The 21,191-nt window shown below is 35.5% G+C and overlaps 1 protein-coding gene across 2 annotated transcripts; it reads right to left on the reverse strand.

Annotated features, from left to right (window-relative positions):
- Nucleotides 1-5: 5 nt before the first annotated feature.
- phka2 (phosphorylase kinase, alpha 2 (liver)) lies at nucleotides 6-19,192 on the reverse strand. 2 transcript variants are annotated; one of them, XM_067430940.1, is made up of 31 exons: nucleotides 18,589-19,192; nucleotides 17,498-17,656; nucleotides 16,853-16,900; nucleotides 16,510-16,678; nucleotides 15,085-15,167; nucleotides 14,924-15,004; nucleotides 14,743-14,841; nucleotides 14,327-14,473; nucleotides 13,243-13,296; nucleotides 13,040-13,162; nucleotides 12,814-12,909; nucleotides 12,438-12,545; nucleotides 10,665-10,743; nucleotides 9,531-9,665; nucleotides 9,280-9,389; nucleotides 9,011-9,155; nucleotides 8,839-8,917; nucleotides 8,609-8,748; nucleotides 7,107-7,274; nucleotides 6,914-7,014; nucleotides 6,691-6,824; nucleotides 6,424-6,580; nucleotides 5,284-5,363; nucleotides 5,121-5,199; nucleotides 4,920-5,049; nucleotides 4,739-4,840; nucleotides 4,526-4,644; nucleotides 4,061-4,114; nucleotides 3,403-3,630; nucleotides 2,573-2,773; nucleotides 6-1,277 (listed from the first exon to the last, which is right to left on the reverse strand). In XM_067430940.1, the coding sequence occupies exons 1-31, from the start codon at nucleotides 18,664-18,666 to the stop codon at nucleotides 1,104-1,106; spliced, it is 3,660 nt and encodes a 1,219-aa protein (XP_067287041.1). In that variant the 5' UTR covers nucleotides 18,667-19,192; the 3' UTR covers nucleotides 6-1,103. The 2 variants fall into 2 exon arrangements, with proteins under 2 accessions (XP_067287041.1, XP_067287042.1); XM_067430941.1 differs by lacking the exon at nucleotides 4,061-4,114 and adding an exon at nucleotides 4,391-4,414.
- Between the last annotated feature and the right edge of the window lie 1,999 nt (nucleotides 19,193-21,191).

The raw sequence follows: 21,191 nt of genomic DNA on the forward strand, positions 1-21,191 counted from the left end.
AAAAGTCATGGTTAATTAAATTAGATTTTATTTTTCTGTGGACATACAATTGCTTAATGGGGCTAAAATATAGCACTTCCATTCAAAAGCAGTATATTTTACATTAACATAAATAAATTATCGGACAAAAAAAAAAATCACACACACCTGAAATCTCTACTGCCATTGTCCATGAAGAAAACTACAAATGCCCGGAACAAATGTCAAAACTTACAACACAACCTTAAACATTTTTTTTCCTAATTAAATTATTTAATCCATTATATTTCTAATGATTTTCTCCAATAACTGCCCCCCTATACAATGAATTTAAAAAAAAAATGTGATAACTTATTTTTTTAGCTCACTAAAATGATTCAAATGCAAATTGCCAGGTTACTTGTACAAACAATTACCATGAGTTTTACCATGAGTTAACAGAAAGCAATTTTCTTGCAAAGAACAGACTATAATTTCCTTTTGCACATGATTCTCAGAGGTATTACATGCATTTGTATTTGTAATGCCTGTATGTTTTTTACTGTATGTTTCTTTGAATAAGAAGCACATGTTAAATAACACATTACAGAGTACTTTTATAATGTAATAAATAACAGGCTTTAAAATACTGTTATGACGAAAACACAGTTTTAAAGCTTACAGTAATACAACACAGTTTTTTATTTAACTAGAGAGAGTACAGCTCAACGGACATTTAAGTGGCCTATAGACATACAATTCAAGCTACCATTTAAATTAAATAAAACACATTTCTATGAACATAAAATTATACATTCTTTAAAATTAGTTAGCAAACCAAAAAAAAACATATATCAAGATTTTCTGTAATGTAACGGTTTAAATTAATTATTTAATAATTATATAATATTATTTAAGAGTTAGATTATTTTATATTATTTTACATTTCTTAAATGGAATTGTAGCAGAGCAGTCTGTTAGTTTCACAACATATTCTGTGGCATTTCAGTGGCTTCCCTGTTGATGCTTGTCCTTTGCTACTGAACTGTGGTCAACTGTTTTTTGTTTTTTTTTCACTGTTAGATTTAATGAAACTGGTCATAGATCAGTCCTGAAGGTCACTGATTTTCTGGGAACTGCAGTCGTTACTGCATTAGACAGCTGCTGCTTGGCAGGAAGTCTTGAACATATGTGACCACAGCCTTGGAAAGATAAGTCATCGTACCATAGCTGCCGCTAGGAGCACTGTCATAAAAGAAGTTGCAGATTCCTGTGGCAGGATCTTTCTCCAAAAAATACTCATTGGCCCCGTTGGATCTCTGCAATAAAAACACATATGCAACAGTGTCCAGCAAAGCTGGAATCAAGACAAAAAAGGCCACTTTAATGAAGCTAAAATATAAGAAAACATTTAAAAAATAAAAACCATTATTCCATACGTGTTATTTCACACTTTTGATGGCATTAGGGGGACCTATTATGCCTCTTTTATGCCTGATTTCTGTTAATAGGGTTTTTTAGAATAGGTTTTCACGCTTGAATGTAAAATAAAATAAAACACATTAATTTATAACACATTAAGCCTCTCTTTTCCCATTGCTCTGTTTAGTTCCGGTCTCTATGAAGCTCATCCTTCCGCAAAGCACAATGTTGGTCGGCTGGTAACCGCAAGTTTTAGCACTATACCAACTCAACCAGGGCTCCTCCCCTATATTTTGCATATGTTTAGGGTGAGAATTATTTAAAATTAGAAATATTGTGAAGTGTACATTTCCAGAAGAAAACTAGACTACAATCCAGGCGTTTAAAGGAGTTCAGAAACATGACTTTGTGCTTGGTAACATTGCCGACCTTTTTCATGCTCAAACAGCAACATTACACACTAAAGAAAGTTAAGAATGTACAAAGCACAATATGACCCCTTTAACATTATGCTATAATTTAGAAAAGAGTAATAATAATAAAAAAAGCAGGTGTGTAATACCATTGACTGTAAAAAAAATTATGGATGTAGTGTCCGTGACGTCACCCATAGGATCCCCGATGAGCAGTTCTGAAATGTAAAGTAGAGACGAGCTGGCTGTTGCCATCTTGCCAGTGTCATTGCGCGTCATGCCCGAATAATAGAAAATTGTCAAAGAGGATGTCGGCGGACAGCGGATAACAGACAGTGGATAAATGGCTATCCACCCGTCACTCAAAGTGACCACGCCCTTAATTATGCAGAACTTTAAGGCTTTATATAATGTAAATGAGTTATAGTTAATGTAAACACGTAATGAGTTATAAAAAAAAAATCACCCCCCTCACAGTTGTCATGAAGGGCAAAATTAGCCGTATAGATCAAAACCACAATTTGTACCAGGCTGTAAACATGTTTTTTTTTCTACTGTATAGTTGGGACTTTTAGCATGGGGCTCAATGAGATTCTGCTCCCTTCTGGAGCCCGTCCCTAGTGGCCAGTCGATGAATTGCAGTTTAAGTTACTTCTGTATTGGCTTCAACAGAAACTGGAGGAGGTTGCCGCTTGGTAAATCCATGTGAACATACCAAGCAGCATATAATGAGCATCATACGATTACATGTAACAGCATATAAAAAAGCATGATGATACCTGATCCTGCTGAAAGAGATCATTGGCCATGTGGACAATTCGGTCGATGTGAATAATTCCACCAATACTGGGAATCTCCATGTCGGCCACAAGCATCAGCACCATAATGGCCTCCACCAGCAGCTGTCTGTACTCAGGCTGTGGTACATGATTCAGTACAGACTCCACGTGCACTGCAAACTTAATCTCACCCTCCGTCATCTACAATAATACACACAGGCAACAGACAACGTATACATGGTTATGGGTATTTAAGGGAAAATTCAAGTTCACGTTTACATATTATATAGCAATATAAATTATAAATAAATATATAAAAGTTCAAAAGTTTGGGGTTGGTTATATTTTTTAAATGCGTATGCCAGTCACCAAAACTACTTTTATTTGATCACAATAAAACAGTAATATTGTGAAATAATATTACATTTAACATAACCGGTTTCTATTTTAATGTTTTTTAAAATGTAATTTATTCCTGTGATGACAAAGCTGAATTGTCTGCATCATTACTCCAGTATTCAGTGCGATTCTAATATACTGATTTGGTGCTCATGAAACATTTCTTATTAATGTAAATTTTTTAAATATTTTTGTGGAAATCATGATGCATTTTTTCCAGGATTCTTTGATGTTTAGAAAGTTCAAAATAACAGCATTTTATTTTAAACATAAATCTTATGTAACATTATAAATGTCTTTACTGTCACTTTTGATTAATTTAACGCACCCTTGATGAATAAAAGTATTAATTAAAAAAGACCCAAATTATTGAATGGTAATTAAGAGGCTCAATACATTATATTGTGTATAGTGTGCACAGGTGTATGCACCTCACTGGTGGTGGAGGAAGGCAAGACATATCCGGCAATGGAGAGGCCGTGACATTTCTGGAGAATCTTCCAGACCTTCTGGTAGAAGCCCATGGGCACCCTGTTTATGGCCCCGTCTAATCTGCGTCTCCTCAGCCACTGGCCCTGGCGCTCTTCCCACTGCAGGTGCGAGTCACCTGTACCGGTTGGAGACAGGATCCCACTGGGAGTGGAGGGGCTGCTGCATCGCTACAGATACGCATACATTGGGCTCGTGAGTATATCAAAGATATGTACAAAGACAGAGCTAACAATGTGGTTAGCCGGTTTTAAAGTGACGGCTATAATCAGCACATAATTAAAAACATGCTTCAGGTTTAGTAAGCAAAGAACTAGGACAAACACAGCATAAGACATATGTCAGCCCATGCTAAGTGAGTGAAATGACCACAACAAACAAGACTGAATTATGACGCATTTTACAAACATGTTATGGCTGTAAGTCTGTCTTATTTCAACTCAAATAACTTATCTGAGGCACTGAAGAAAAACTAAACTAACAATTTATTTAAAACCAATGAGCTGGCTACACCCCTCCAAGTTGACTGAATCTTTTAAACTGATTGTATTTGATGCAGGGGTTAACGGAGAGGGTTTCTGTAGTTTTTTTGCGAGTTACCGTGGAACGCGGGGATGTGAAATTACTGCTGATGGAATGACTGCTGGTAAAGATCTATGAGGATAAGAGCAGAACACACAAACATTTACAATGAACAGAAGAATGGAAAGTATACGAATGAGCATTTGAGGCATCATACAGAGAGGCTCACAGTCTAAAAGATGCTTCAAGATGTGTATGATATGGGTAAACTGAACTTTACTCAGAATTTTCATGGTTCGACAAATGTGCTGAGACATCTAGACAGAATGGGCTCTGCACAAAAAAAGCTAATCTAAAATATTAGCATGGCATGCCTGGGAAAAAAAACATTTCACAAACTCAACCCACGCTTAGGGGTCTGGAGTCATCAAGCTGAAAACAAAATAATATAAATGTTATTTAATGTACACTAATAAAGGAATCTGTTATATATAATAATTTATGAAACAAACACAAAAAGACATTTGTCTTCTCTCACTCCACCTGTTTGATTTCCGTCTTGAGTTTTCTAATGCCTGTGCGCTCTGTCTTGGTGGCCCCTGTGTGTCCGAGCTCACGGATGGAGATGGCAGGACTGGTAGCTGAAGACTGGATCGGACGCACTTTCACACAATACAAGGGAATTATTAAAAAACAGACCAGCAGAATTATATGCTGGTTTAAACTGCATGAAAACTACGGTTGATTAATACTCACTGCTCCTCTCTACACCAAACTCTTTCCCGCTCAGGATGTGATGTAAGAGATTCTTCATGTCAAATGGACTGAGGCTCATCAGGCTCTCTGACGCCTCCTCGCCTGTAGAAGTCATATGGGCAGATTCATTGCAGTGAATGTAAGCAAATGAAAAGATTTTGTCTTGTCTGGATGGTTGTACCTGAGCAGTGCAGACTGCGAGCAAGTTCTGTAGCCATCACCTGCATGATTAGCCCGATGCGCAGACGCAGCATATCTCCGAATAGAGATGGCTGAGAGCGCACGTACATGGCCAGATATGCCATGATCTCCTGAATTCAGAAGTTTAGTAAGTCAATTGAAAAAATTGCAACGTTACTTTAGGGCTTAAAATTAGGGCTACCTGTGTGAGAACTGCAATGCTGATGTCTTGTCCACTGGCCTCATAGATCAAGCTAACCAGTTCCTCAGGAGGAAGAGGACTGGAAATAAGAAAATCGGTTAAGTAATAGGATAATATTAAAATTATTTAAAAAGCTAAATCTAAAATGACTAAAGTCACTCACACTGTGATGACTTTCTCTCTGGGCTCGGGAGGAAGACCCACTGTAAGCTGTTTATGATGGGAAATCAGATCTGTACAGGCCTGTGTGCATATAAACAAACAATCTAACTCACGAAACTATTAGAGGCTAAATTATTGGTCATAGTAGAAATAATGCTACTGAAGGTCAAACTGATATAAAGAATCTTTACTTTTTTTTTTGATTATTTTAAATCTAATAATTGAAACTATGGACTTTCATAATTTAGGTCTGAAAAAGTAGTAAAAATAAATGATGAATACTTTCCCATTCCCAACTGTTCAAAAGTTTGGAATTAATATAAAGGAAAGAAATTAATACTTATACTCAGCAAATAGACATTTAATTGACATTAAATACATTTATAATTTAACAAAAGATTTTTATTCCACTAAAAGCACTTCTTTTGAACTTTCTATTAATCAAGGAATCCTGAAAAATGTTTTCTTATTTAAAATTAAGTTTTTTTGAACATTGATAATAATAACAAATGTTTTTTTTGAACAGCAAATCAGCATATTATAATTATTTCTAAAGGATCATGTGACACTGAGGACTGGAGTAATTATGCTGAAAATTTAGCTGTGCCATCACAGGAATAATTACATTACAAAATATATTAAAACTGCTATTTTAAATTGTAATAATATTTCAGAATATTAAGGTATTTTTAATTTAATAAATGCAGCCTTGGTGAGCATAAGAGACTTCTTTTAAAAATATTTTAAAAAACGAACCTAACCTAAACTTTTTAATGGCAGCGTTAACAAATTATATATATATATTATATATATATATTATATATATATATATATTATATATATATATATATATATATATATATATATATATATATATATATATATATATATATATATATATATATATTTATATAACAGACAGACTCCTATACCAGATAGAGTTGAAATATTGCAATATACTAATTTATAATAACAGTAATATATATATATATATATATATATATATATATATATATATATATATATATATATATATATATATATATAAAATATTATAATATATTATATATTTATTTATTTTAAATGTAAAAAGTTTGTGAAACATAAAAGTGCATGTAGTTGCATTGACATGTGGTCTCACTTCAGCAAGGACTTCCACCCTCTTCTTCAGGATGCCTGAGATGTAGCGGATGAGGCCCCATTCCTTACACGATCCTGCCCGGACATAAAGCTCCTCGAGAAGAGAGCGAACTGTCGCCTCACCTTGTCCTGACATATTTATCACCCAATCCGGACCCCTTAACACACACACAAAGACCAGGAAGAAAAACATTTAATGATTTATTTCAATTCAAATTAGAATATAATAGAATGGATATGCACAGTTAAATTGTATGGATGGTCTCACTTCATAGCATAGAGGACATAGAGGATATCTGCCTGGTCCTGAAGGGTTGGGCAATGTTTTAGCTGATTGACCAGATGGGCAAAGTCTGTGTTCCCATGAGAATCACGTGGCAAGTGCAGGTCAACGCTATTAGTCTAAAGTTTTTGCAGACAAAACTCTGTGTCATACAAGTGAATTAATTTCATTCTCCTCACTTTATGTTTGCTGGAGTGTGTGGACTTACCTTGGTGTGATGAGAAACATTGTGCTGAGCAACATCTAGCAGGTTCAAAGACTTCCTGTGTTTGCTCATGACTGGGGCAACAGGCAAATACATGGAAGGCTCTGAAAAGCACATAAATCAATGAGATGGTTAGTCGTCATTCCAACGAGAAAACATGAAAACAACTTAACAATTAAAGCTCTTGAGGGCTTACTGGGCATGTTGTGGCCCTGAACCTGGGCCATGAAAGAAAGGATGTCCCTGGTGGTGTGTTCAGCACTGAAAACGTGGTGCTGCCCTCTCTGGATGGGCGGTAGATGGCATTTTATGGCAGTGCTGTGCAACAAATCTGTGAGATACTGGTCAAACATGTCTCCTGAACCTCCAATGAGGAAAAAAAAAGATACATAAATTAATTAAATACAAATAAATAATCAAGTCAAGTCACCTTTATTTATATAGCGCTTTTTACAATGTCAATTGTTTTTAAACAGCTTCACAGGGATAAACAGGAAATTTGGATATTACAACAGAATTTAAATCGGCTGTACAGCCGCTCTGGAAAAAGTGGTGATGTCATCTGAGGTTGTTTTAATTATCATATAGTGTCAATACGGGCAGATCAGTGATGTAGTTGAAAATTTTGTGTCCCAACTGAGCAAGCCAAAAGCCGAAGGCGAAGGTGGAAAAGGAACCAAAACTCCTTCAGGGGACAGAATGGAGAAAAAAAACCTTGGAAGAAACCAGGCTCAGTTGGGCAGCCAGTTCTCCTCTGGCCGAGGAGTGTATGATGTCCAGGAACAGTGTATGATAATGATTCTGGCAACATTACAGGTCAGAAGTCATATTAGATTCGAAAGATTATTCGAAAGATCGGAGTCACCATGCCAGAAACGGGTTTAATGGGGGTGTCGTGTCAATGCGGCATTTACAGGGAGAATTTAATTGAAAATAAATGTTAAAAAGTTAATTTAGGCATCACAATATTATAATGTACAGTATGAAAAGTTTATATTCAATTTGAGATAAATTAATTTAAAGATTACATTTATCAGTGTTAAATTATTAAATTATTGTTCACTTTATTCATTAAAAAAATTATAAACTTGTGAAAAGTAAAACATAGTCAAATATAAAAATAAATGTTTTATTTTAGTATTATAAATATACTATTATATTTCATTTTAATTTTAGTTTATCTTTTTAGTAATTATTTTGTCTTTTTTTTTTTTTTTTTTTAACCACAGCATAATGTACAATACATTATGGCATTGGGTGTTAATGCCATTTAACATGTTAGTCCATCATATTCCACAACATTGACATTTGTTCAATCTTAACTGTCGTACATATTATACAGAAAATAAAAACAGACACACCTAGTACTGGGGAGGAAAGGAAAGCGAAAAGAAAAAAAACGGAGAAAGGCAGAAATATGATATTATGGCTCATGATGACTGTAGTTTTAAAAGCCTTACAGGATCCCATCTCTTTAAAAAAAAAAAATTCTGAATTCCTAACGCATATGTGATTTGTTCCATTTTGTACAAATACTTTTTGAATCCAGTATGAAAAACCATCAGCTACACCAGTACTAACCAGAAAAATCCAACTTTGATCCAAAATCAATTAAGCTAGTCTTTTCAGCAAGGTGTGGATATAGTTTTTGGGAACAGATTATTTCCAAAGCAGCTGTGTGTGAGTCAGCAGGGATACCTGAGGTCCCAAAATTCTCTTCCTCCTCCTCTTCCTCCTCATCCTCCTCTAGCAGATTCTCTTCAGAGTCCGCGTCCAAGAAGCTGAGTTGGGTGTGAAAGGAAGTGGTAAGGAACGAGGCAAGGTTTCCCATCTGCACCCTAAAAAGCAAAGGAAATGAACTACATTTGTGCCATAAACATCATACTATACATATCTATTTTTATTATTATTGTCACAAGTTGTCTGACCTAGCTCCCGCAAAGTAGCCATCCTGAAGCTTCCGCAAGGTGGAAAGAATACATGGGTCAATACTGTCGCCATCTTCAACTGGCCCAATAATAGAAACAAGAAAACTGTTAATATTATTTTTTGCCGATTGTAACAATATGTTCTGAGGATACCAACAAAAAGAGGTTTTACTCAGCATGCTCTGTGTGATGGGGAACGTGAGGGTGGGTCTTCCAGTCATCCGCCAGCAGGAAGAGAGGTAAGCAAGCTCTGTCCGCAACATCTCAACAATCATCTGGTTATCCAAGGCCAAGTAGAAGTGATGCTGGTCAATGAACTATGAAGGGGGGAAAAAAGCTGTATTGTATTTATTAGATTTATATTAGTATATGCATATATTTGCAGTCTGACCATAGAGTAGGTCTTCTACTAATAGTAGATTTCCTGTCATAAGAAATTACCTGTGGAGTGAATGTATAAGTACCATTTCTGATCTCATAAAACTTTGACGTTCCCAGGACACCGATGTGCCTGTATGGTCGCCCGCTCAGATTCAGTTTTTTAGAGTTACCTGTGCAAAGGAGAAAGGAAATGGTTTGATTTTAATTCTGTTTCCTAGAACCTTAAAGACCTTCTTCTTAATGCAATTCTACAGATGCAGCTATTTACACCATCTAGTTTTGTCCTGTTAGTCATAGATCTGAACACTTACCCAATTTCACATAAATGTGGCTCAGGATTCTAGCTGGCATGACTCGGATTGGCGAAACATCAGAGATAGTCTGAACCTCAATCCCATGATCCCTCAGAAGCTGCTGGATCTGCACGGACTCAGCCACTACACTCACTAAACAGGACAAATAGAGCTGCTAGCAAAAGGTCAATTTTCTCTGCTCAGTAAATTATAGTGTCAAGATTCAAATTTAAAACTCAGGTAATTAACTGAATCTGCTTCAGCCCAAATCAACTAGCTGGGTCATTCTTACCATGTGGCAGATTTTCTAATATAATATAATATAAAAATATTAATACATTAATAAAATCACACATTTTGTAGCTGGAAATCGTATTATAAAGTTTTCTATTATATCATAATCATGATATTATATAGTTTATGTTATACATTTATAACATGAAAAACAGTATATACATAAGTATTAGCAATGAATTTGATAAATGTTGTGATATTAGTCTCACACAAACACAGTGATCATTGTTCACTTTGTTAGATATCATAGAATATTGGTATAATATAATTTGAACTGGCACTCCCTTACTGAGCAACTTTTGCACTTTCTCTTTATTTCCTTTTTATCCTGTAGTACTTTGTGTCTTGTTAATTTTGTTGTAAAACTATTGTGTAAGTAATCAAATTATACTGTAATTAAAAAAAAAAAAAAAAACATTATTACCTGAGATTGACCAAAACATATTTCTAAAAATCTGACATATACAAATTCCTTTAAATTACAAAGGTTTCCCTTACGAAAGGAAAATATATTTACCAATATCTTACTTGAAATATATTTTAAATTATTGTAAATATATGGAATAATATATTGATGGTATTATAAAATATATTATATATTCATGTAATATATTGCAAAATATACAAATGATTGCCACTTTCAATATATTGCAATATATTGGAAAATATAAATATTAAATCCCATATATGTGAATATATTGCCTAATGTATTGCATGATATTTTCCAATATACTGCAAAATATTTTTGTTCCGTAAGGGTTAAAAGGTAATAACAGGAACAAAACTTCTACACAACTCAAGAAATTGTAAAAATAGGTCAGTGTCCTAATAAGTGCATAACTGTCTATATTCACAAACCTTGCACAACAACGTCTGGTTTGAATTCTTTAGAAAATCGTCTATTAAGAGGATCAATCTCTCCAGGGGCCAGAAATCCCTGATAAAAAAGAAATCATTTGTCAAGGATTGAAGAAACAGAGATTAATATCTAGTTCAGATAGCACAGTCTGATCCCTTAATATAAAATATTAAACACATTTTTTTAGATCAAGAATCAAGGGGGGGGGGGGGGGGTCACCATAGACATTAATTATTCTCAGTGTCTGTGGTGGTTAACAACAGTCTACATTAATTAAATAAATGTTATGCTATTCAAACACAGTGATCATTGTTCACTTTGTTGGATATCTTAGAAATTGGTATAATATCATCCTTTCAAAATGTTATTCTTAATTGAGCGCTTACTCCCTTACAGAGCAACCACACCATACTTGTAAAATCAAGCTGATTGACCTCTGCTGATTGCTTGCTCAACATTCAATAGTCTGGTTCAGTGTTTGATGTAAGCTGGCCCTACAACACACTATCAGAGTTTCTCTGAAACCCTCGACCTACCTCAGCTCCACCTGTCTAGATCTGCCTGGGATTTACATATGTCTATTGATGCAGTAGCATCATATCTTACATGCTCACAGCAGTGTGACAGCTGTGTATCTAATGGCAGTAGCAAGTCCAGTCTAGTCTGCAGAGGCCAAATATATTAACATTGTCATATTCATTACCATGCCAAATCTACTCAGAGAGTTGTCATGACTGACATTTTGCATGTGCACTTAAATGACAACTCCGGTGAAAAATAAACCTAGGGGTAATTAACAAATGGTTGCAGAGTAGATCGTTCTCTGGGATGCATTTTCATGAAAATCAAATGTAATGAGTTTGACCTCTAAAAACAGATTAGCTTATAACGCTTGCCTATGGGGAACAGAGTAAGTAAAATTAAATCGTTAGTTAATACCACTAACAAGGCTCAAAATAGCCTCACACTAACATGGTAGCATAATTAGGGTCCCTACATCCAAACCGAAGCTTTGAGAACTTTGTAAGTGTACAAACAGTTTAATAAGAAGATATAAAGACAGTCCATTGCGTGTATACAGACAGCAGCCATCTTGGAAAAAAGTCTTGACGAGTCAAACCACGAACACTGTGCTAAGTGAGCTGCTCGATAGGAATTAGGTTTGTGAAATCTAATTACATGGAAATTTATTTTCTCTGTTGCATTAAGTGCTTTCTTCTGGAAACAACGGACCATATGAGATTCCAAGACATAGTTCATCACTTAGCACAACGTTCATTGCTCGATTCGTCGAGACTGTTTTCCAATATGGCTACTGTCTGTATACGACTATGTACTGTCTTTATAAAGTATCGTCTTATTAAACTGTTTGTACACTTACAAAGTTCTCAATGCTTTGGTTTGCATATAGGGACCCTATTATGCTACCGTGTTAGTGGGAGGATATTTTGAGCCTTGTTAGTGGTATTAACTAGCGATTTGATTTAATTTTACTTACTCTGTGCCCCATATACAAGCGTTATAAACTAATCTGTTTTTAGAGATACAATTTTTACATTCGATTTTCATGAAAATGCATCCCAGAGAACAATCTACTCGGTAACCATGAGTTAATTACCCCTAGGTTCATTTTTCACCGGAGTTGTCCTTTAATCAACAAAGATGATTAAAAATGTAGCACTTCAACACTTTAAATATCAACTCCTTCATTTTTAGATTGCATATAACATGTTTAATATGAATGGGCATTCTGTCTTTCCAGACCTCAGTACCTCAACCAGTAGACTGCCCAAGATATACAGTGACTGGCCCCACATATGCGGGAGCTGACCAGCGGCCACACGCTCCACAGAGTGAGGATTCCTGTATTCTTCCTCAATCTAAACAAGAAACAAACACAGAGATGAGTAACAGACTAAAACATTTTACCCAGAATTGTTTTTGCCACGGTTTCTGACCAGAGTACAAACACTCATTCAACTTGAATTACTTTTCAGAACTGGCATACTTCAGTAAATATTTAATGACAATTGCGTCTTTACACAGTAAAAAGGAGTATTTGACATAATAAATGTGAATGACAACCCAGTACGATAAATTATCACATTTATGAAATGTGTAAACTAGCTCTAAAAAGTCTAAACTCACTTTGTCAGCAGGTACAGCGTAGAGTTCAGGCACGAGACGAATTCCATGTTTGCCCCTGATCAATACTCCATCAAGAGCTTCTCTGTATTCCTGCACCTATGAGGAATGGCACAGCTATTAATCATTACTACATACTGTCTCCATGTGGCCATAATTCTCATTCATTATATTTACTACAGCTATTTTCAGAATAAAGGTGAGTATTCACAGGATAGCATGTTCATACCTGCTCATGTTCCTCATTGAAGATGCCATCAAGAATAAGGTAAGTCCAAAACACTGGCCACTCACATTCAATGTTCTCAAAGAGCTTCAGCTCAGCTGGATCATAGTGAAGTCGAGTGGGGTCCTATTACAATCATTAAAATATAGAATGCATGCAGTCACACAACTAGCCACACCTACTTATTTGGTGTAAAAACTACTTACCTCTTTTGGGGTCCTGTATCCATCTCGGATAAATCGACAACAGCCGTAACGTCCCTAAAATCATTAAAATAATGCTTAAGCTTAAAATAAATTAATAGCAAATAGGGATGCACTGATATGAACATTTTGGATGATACAGATAATTCTTTATATTTGAAAGCAGATATATTTCTATATAAATCTAAATCCAAATTTTTATATGATTTGAGAGCCTGATTACAAAAACAAAATCTAATAACAAAACCAATAAAAGTGAGTGTCAATAAATGTCCCAAGCACACAATTATAATTAGCACTTAACAATATTAACACTTAACAATAACATATATATATATATATATATATATATATATATATATATATATATATATATATATATATATATATATATATATATATATATATATATATATATATATATATATATATATAATATTTTAGGCCGATATATTGTGCATCCCTAATAGCAAAGACGGTTGAAAAGAGTGGAAAAAATATTATACATTTAAACATTTCCAAACTCTGTGTTCTTTTGTATTGTGTACACAATACTTGTGTTCCCCTGAGAACTTATAATAAGAACTTGCTTGCAAAACCACTGAAATCTATGGAATGCAAATGTTTTGAGAGATAACAAAAGTTTTGTGAGAGAATAATTTTTCCTCCTATCTCATTTTCTTCTAATCACCATGAAGAATGGTCCCTTTAGGGGTTTCATAGGAAACATGTCTGGCATAGTTTTTTAATATAATATAATATGTGTGGGTCATGGGTAATTTCATCTCAAATTGTTAAAAATGGAAAACTTGGTTGCTTGATCATAAAAATAAAAAAAAATTGCACATTCTCACCCCCATTAAAAAAATGAAGATACAATTCAAATGAACAGTTCAAATGTTCTACATATACACTATACTTACCAAGGTACTCCTCAGAAAAATATTATTAAAGCTGAGAGCTTTGAATCCTTCCCATTATAAACTAACCCTAAATGTGGAACCCTGAACAATCTTCGATTAAAATGGTCCATTAGATCACTTAAGATGGATTGACCTGCATAGCCTTTTCCCTAACACCACAGTACCTGCAGCTTGGTGATGATTTCACCCTTGGTGATGTTGGCCAGATCTGCGTCCTCCACTGCAAATGCAGGAAAGGAGATCACAGAGAGCAGACCAGCATCTATCTCCTTAGAGGTGGAAGCTCGAGGCAGCATGGAGCACAAGATAGACTAGAAACACAATATGAAACAAGGTGTTTGACTCAGGAAATCTCATTAAATGAAGAAACACAGTTTTAAATGTGAATCATTCACTTCAATTCTTAAGAATAAACCTGGGCTGCATCTTCTAAAACCATTGTAAGCCTAAGTAGATCATAGATCACTTTTGTCGATGGTTTCTATGATCTACTTAGACATATGATGCACTAGGGAGATGCAGCCCTGGTCTGTAAAATATTAACCAACTAATAAGCAGGTACAAATTTTGGTTAATTTACCTGACAATGTTCTACTTCATCTGGGAGAACATGAATGACTGATTTGGGGCCTCCGTGAGCTCCAAACAAGTCAAGCTCATCAATGGCCTCCAAAGCTGCCTGAAAATGTGAAGAGCAAACCAAACCAATATTAACATCTGAATGAGCAGACAGAATAAATGAGAATAGATGACTCTCCAACCTTAGCCATTCCGACAGAGCTGCCGTTTAGTTCAGGGATTCCCTGATTGGTCTTGTCTCCTCTTTCCCACATCCCATAATCCTGCAGGGGGAAATGAAAAGGACTGTGACGCCAGTTCGGCTCTGGGTATTTAACCTCTTGGTAAACCAATGCGAACTTACAGCCACTTTGTACGCTGCCTCGATGTAGAACACCAGGTTCTGGATAAACGCCACCTCGTCCAAATTAGATATGATACGTAGACCTGCGATATGATTTCAACAACAATGAAAACAAGAAACTCTACAGCACAACAAAAAGCACAACACAACCAAAGGCTAAATTTAAGACCCCATGCAATCATTTTGTGTGCATGTGTGTTAGCCTTGAGGCAAATCTATACAAAATCTGTGGACTAGAGAGTTCTGTGGAACGGACTTGCTAATCTATCCTAACTATGCTTTGCAGATGAAAACATTTTTAAATGTACTAATAAACAAAGGTGTGAAAGATGTGGAGAGCTCTGCACATACAGATTCTTTGAGAGCCGGACTATAATTAATGCTAAAAAAAAATATTTACCACATATACACAAGTACATATATAAATATACAGTATTTTTTTTTAAAGAAAATGTACCCATCTTGATTACTATATATATTTTTGTCCAATCAAATGTTCTCCAGAATGAAAATTCCCCTAAATATATATACATTTGACATTCAAAAGCAAGATTAAAATCCTACATCCCACTCTGGATTTCAGGTTTAATTGGAAATATGTCAACACAGAAATGAAAAATGTGCTTATCAAGGAATTTCAATGGGTCTTTAAAGGCATAGTTCATCTAAAAAAAAAAAAATTCTGTCATCATTTACTAACTCACCCAGCCACGTGCACAGGTAGGGCTCATTCTGTGCAGAGGTGCCCTTTTTTGCCCTTACTCTCCTAAGTGCCCTTTTTTTGGTCTACTACCTCAATAAATCAATGCCATTGGATCATCAGAAAATCACACAGCACAGGTGCGCCTGCTCTGTTTCATACTGCATAAACTTAATAAAACCTGGTTTTACTACAGTAATGTCGTCTAATTAAGTTCAAACAGCCCTGGTCTGGTTGGGACAAAATTACAGAAGACACCATGATTACTTGCAGCGGCAGTAGCGTAGGAGTAAAGTAAATGGTATGAAGTTTTGCCACAAGTTGACCCAAGGTTCGAATCCACCTTTTGAACTCGCTCTTCTCCCTTTTCCCCATTACATAGTAGATCGAAAAGTCATTTATTTTCAATAAAAATTTTAGAAAATGTTCAAAAAGTGTTAGGGGTAGGTGAGGAGACATGCACCTCAAAAGGATGGCCCTGAACTCACCCATGTCAATTCAAACCTCTATGACTAGAAAGAAGATATTTTGAGGAAAATTGGAAACCATATTGGGTTTTGGTGACTATTGACTTTCATTGTTTGGACAAAAAAAAAACACTGAAACATTCTCAAAATCTTCTTTTGTCTTCCACATGAAAGAAAGGCAAACAGGTTTGGAATGACATGAGGGTGAGTAAATGTGTGAACGAATGAATCATTTTAAGGATCAATTGTGCTTCTCACCTGAGGCAGTCATCTGAGCCAGGATGAGCAGGTACAGAGAGGTGGCATCGACCTGAAGGTGCCCCCACTGATCATCTCCAACCACTGTGGCACAGGTGGGTGTGTGATATTTGGCATGCAGGCAATCCTTTGTGCTCTGTGTGTGTTTGAACTTCTCTACCTTTTCCACCTGCAGTAATACACAAATGCTTAGCCAGGCCAGATATGTGTGTGTTCAGATATGTGCAGAGACATGAGCTCAATAAAGAATCAACGAACTAATGTAAAAAATAATAATAATAAAAGCTCAAATGGATGGGTTTAGAATAACAAATGAGCAAGACCATAGAGTTAAATGAAGTACCTGTCTCATCATACACTGCAGCAGCCCCTGCATTAGCTTAACCACACTCTGAAAAAATAACAAATTGCTATTAATAATGCAAGTAGTGATTTTATATTTACAATATGTTACAAAATATTAATATACCAATGAAAGGCTATTCTTTTAACCTTTTAATCCAAAAATCCTTGAAAAAAAGAATGGTAAAATTTGCGGTTCCCACAAAAATATTAAGCAACATATCTGTTTTCAAAATTGATAAGAATGAATGTTTCTTAAACAGTTTCTTGAAATCATCATATTGCATGATATCTGAAGGATCAAGTGGCTGCTGAAAATTCAGCTTTGCATCAGATAAATAATTACCTTTTTAAAATATGTATATTAAAATAGAAAACATGTATCTAAAATCTGAATAATATTTAACTGGTTTACTTCTATGAAAAACATTTTAAAAAAAATTACCATCCTTGTAAACATTAAAAAGTCTTACTGAGGTCACACCAAACATTTGAACACAAGCCATAATAAGACTTTATCAGGTGATACAGTCTTTGGTATGTATAGTGGAAGCAATCATTCAACAACCTGTTATAAAGTACTCAGCGAGAAATCTACTACTAAACAATGCTGCAACAGGTGGTCATGTTTAAAAGTTCTAGTCACCTGTTCGAGTTCGTACGCTTTAGCTTTGTCCTCATCGCGGTCTGCATTCTTGCGGTAAGCCATGCCAAGCCCCCACACTGCCAAGATGCTGTAAACATTATCTCTGACCCAGGCATCCTTCTGCTGCTCGCTAGCTGGCAGTAGACCGGTCACTGGATTCTATATGGAGAGGTCAAACCCATCTTTATTAGATCACAACATATAATTAAATACAATGATCTGATTTATTAGAGCTTTTGTATATTTTAAGTATAAAGTGAGTATAAAGTATCTGTAAACACTAGATAACTGCTGTGAAAATGTTAAATCATATAACGAACAATAAAAATTATCAAACATAGTTATGGTAATCACTTATTATTACTTACGCAGTTTTGTTGTCCATAAAGCATCAGCTCTGCTTTTAAAAGAATTCACATGCTACAGATAAAACAAATATTTCCCTCGCTCACAGGTTATTTAAAGGTGACCTTTGTTCAAGCCTTATTTATTTTTAGATTCCTCATGTCAGAATGGCCCCAATGGTAGCCTACAGAAGAATCTCAACCGCAAGAAACTAGACATGTGTTTTTATTTGCTCTATATTCTCAAGTGTTTTACCATTATTTTAAATAATTCAGCTTATGATGAAGAATGTTTTGTACAGAATAGAATATAGAATAGATCACAATATATTAAGTAATGCATAATATTAGAAAAGTTAAGTAAAATGCATTAGTACACTCTAAAAAATGCTGGGTGTTTTAACCCAATGTTGGGTCAAATATGGACTAACCCAGCGATTGGGTTGTTTTAACACTGCGGTTGGGTTAAATATTTGCTTAAAACAACCCAATCGCTGGGTTAGTCCATATTTGATCCAATATTGGGTTGTTTTTTTACCCAGAATTTTTTAGAGTGTACATAATATAGAACAAAAAAGAACAAAAAAGAATAGAGTAGCGTAGAATAGAATAGAATAGCACAATATACAGTATAATACACTAGAGAAAATGAATAGAATAGAATAGAATAGAATAGAATAGAATAGAATAGAATAGAATAGAATAGAATAGAATAGAATAGAATTCTCAGTCGTGTTTTGAACAAACCTGGTGACATAATATTGTTTCATGGACAAGTCTGGCAAATCCATCCAACCTCACTCCTGAATTACTGCGACTTCTCATGCTGTCATCTGTTGTTGTTGATTTGTATGGTCTATATATGATCTTGTCATGGAATTTCAAAAGAAATCTTGCTAAATAACCTATTGCTTACAGGAGGAGAACACGCAACCAGATCTTTACTGACACATGATTAGCATGCCCGCGACGTTGTAGTCTTTCCATTTACTCCATAATAAAAATGAATGAAATAAACAGGCTCACCACACACGCGGGCGTTAAACGCCCTTTTACCATTTTATGGATCTGTATTAAAGCTCAGCATGTTCTGCAAGTGTTGCGCATCCCGCATGAATGTTGACAGCAAACGGGAGCTCGCCCACATGATGACGTAAGGCGGGTTGAGTGACAGGAAAACAGTGAAGTTTAATAATCCTTTCGCCAGCATCCAGGCACGGACAGAAGATGTCTAGTTATTTCAAACATTCCAATTCGTAAGAGCTTTCTAATCACCTATTCCTCGTGCTAAGCGCTATCAAGACGTTAATTAAAATGTCGTGTTTTGTGGTTTAAAACGGAAAAGTCCGTCTAGGACCATAGACAGTAAAAGAAATGGACGGAGGGATCCCATTGCCTTCTACGGCGTTAAGTGATGTCAGTATAGGAGCACTCACTTCCTGATGGCTGAGCGAACTGCGCAGGCTCAGACTGAGCTTGACGACGTAGATGTGACGTGAGCCTCCTGTCTGACAGCTGTGAGTCTTCTAGTAGATGTGGAAAGCGAAATCTGAATCACGTTGTTTAAATATTTTCTCCCGTTGCTTTTGGCTCACTATGGGCTTCTCCCCATTCTTCCCCCTTGACTTTATCAGACTAGTCTCCAGGACATGTCTCCACGTCCCCCCGACTGTCTCATAGACAGTAAAAGATTGCCTGCGAGCGTCTCCTCAGGTCTATACGGTAATTTCTCCACTGTGCGACAGGGTCGCGTTGGTTATGACGCAATCGTTAGCCTATTTTTACAAAAACAGCTTCTGCGGGGCGATAGTGTAAGATACAAGGTAATGGAGCCTTTTATACATTGTTGTGTTTCTTTAGAAATAAACAATGGACAAATGGAGTCTTTAAACGTCTCAGATGTAAAGTTATTCACTGTCAAAGTGACTCAAAAATGAATGGGAGTCAATGGGATGCTAACAGCAGGTGATGGCTTGGTTAGCAATGGCAGCCCCTAGGGGTGGAACGCTTTCCGAGCGCTAGATTACCCCCTTGTCTAGGACTAGGTTCTCCGTTTGACATTGGGCTCTGCCTACGGTATGCGCGCTGGAACAAACGCGATTTGTTTTCATGTTGAAGCTCGTCTTCTGATTGGTTCACGATGAGTGCACTAAAATATATTTACACAAGCCAACAATAAAGATTCTCCCAAGTTTTGCGAGGCTAGTGTGATATCCTGGGCCATATAAACATATGTAGTAATTCCATCAAACTTTTATAGTTTCCATCAAACATTATACTTTTATCTCGACAAGTGTCATACATTTCAGATTCTTCAGTTTCAGAGACTTTTTAAACCAGTGACTAAACTCACTGACCAATCCAAAGTCCAAAAAAAGAAGAAAAAAAAGAAAAAAGAAATCCATGTGCTCAAAGGAGTAGTTCACTTTAAAATGAAATGATCTCATGATTTACTCAACCTCAAGCTATCCTATGTTTATTTGACTTTCTTCTTTCTGATGAGCATAATAAGTTATATTAATAAATATCTTGGCATTTCCAAGCTTTTTAATGGCAGTGACGGGGTCCATTGAGTTTAAAACTCAAAATACATATCCAAAACGTACTCCACATGGCTCCGGAGGGTTAAAGGGAAAGTTCACTTTGAAATTTAATTTTTGAAACTACTGGGGAAACAAATACTCCTACATCTCGGATGCCCATGAGGTTAGCTAAAACATATCAAAATTTAATTTCAAAGTGAACTATCCCTTTAATGAAGGCCTTCTGAAGTGAATCCATAAGGTTTTGTAAGAAAAAGATCCATATTTAAAACTTTATGAAGTAAAATATCTAGCCTCCGGCAGACCACCTTCTGTAAAGTGTAACTGCGCGACAATGACGTTTAGCGTTTTAACGCTTTGAACTGTGAGAGGCCTTACACTTTCTGTGAAAGTTGAATAATGAAGGCAGTCTGACGAAAGCTAGATATTTTACTTCATAAAGTTTTAAATAAGGATATTTTTCTTACAAAACCCTATTGATTTGCTTCAGAAGTCCTTTATTAACCCCCTGGAGCCGTATGAATTAGGTTTATTATGGATGAATGGGCTTTTTTTTTATCTTAATTGTAATTTTAAAGTGAACTACTCCTTTAAGCCACAGATGTCTCAATATGTTGTTCAAAACTACAGACTATCCAGTCAAATAATATAGTAATGTAGAATAGAACAGCATGATAATACACTAGGTTAGAACAGAATATAATAGAATTTAAAATAAAAAGTGACAATGATATAATATTGAACAAAAACCACAGACACCTCAGTTGTGTTACCACAGCTTGATTTATTGTACTAAAATTTAAGTTT

The sequence above is a fragment of the Pseudorasbora parva genome, chromosome 22 (assembly GCF_024679245.1).
Source record: "Pseudorasbora parva isolate DD20220531a chromosome 22, ASM2467924v1, whole genome shotgun sequence".
Taxonomy (NCBI): Eukaryota; Metazoa; Chordata; class Actinopteri; order Cypriniformes; family Gobionidae; genus Pseudorasbora; species Pseudorasbora parva.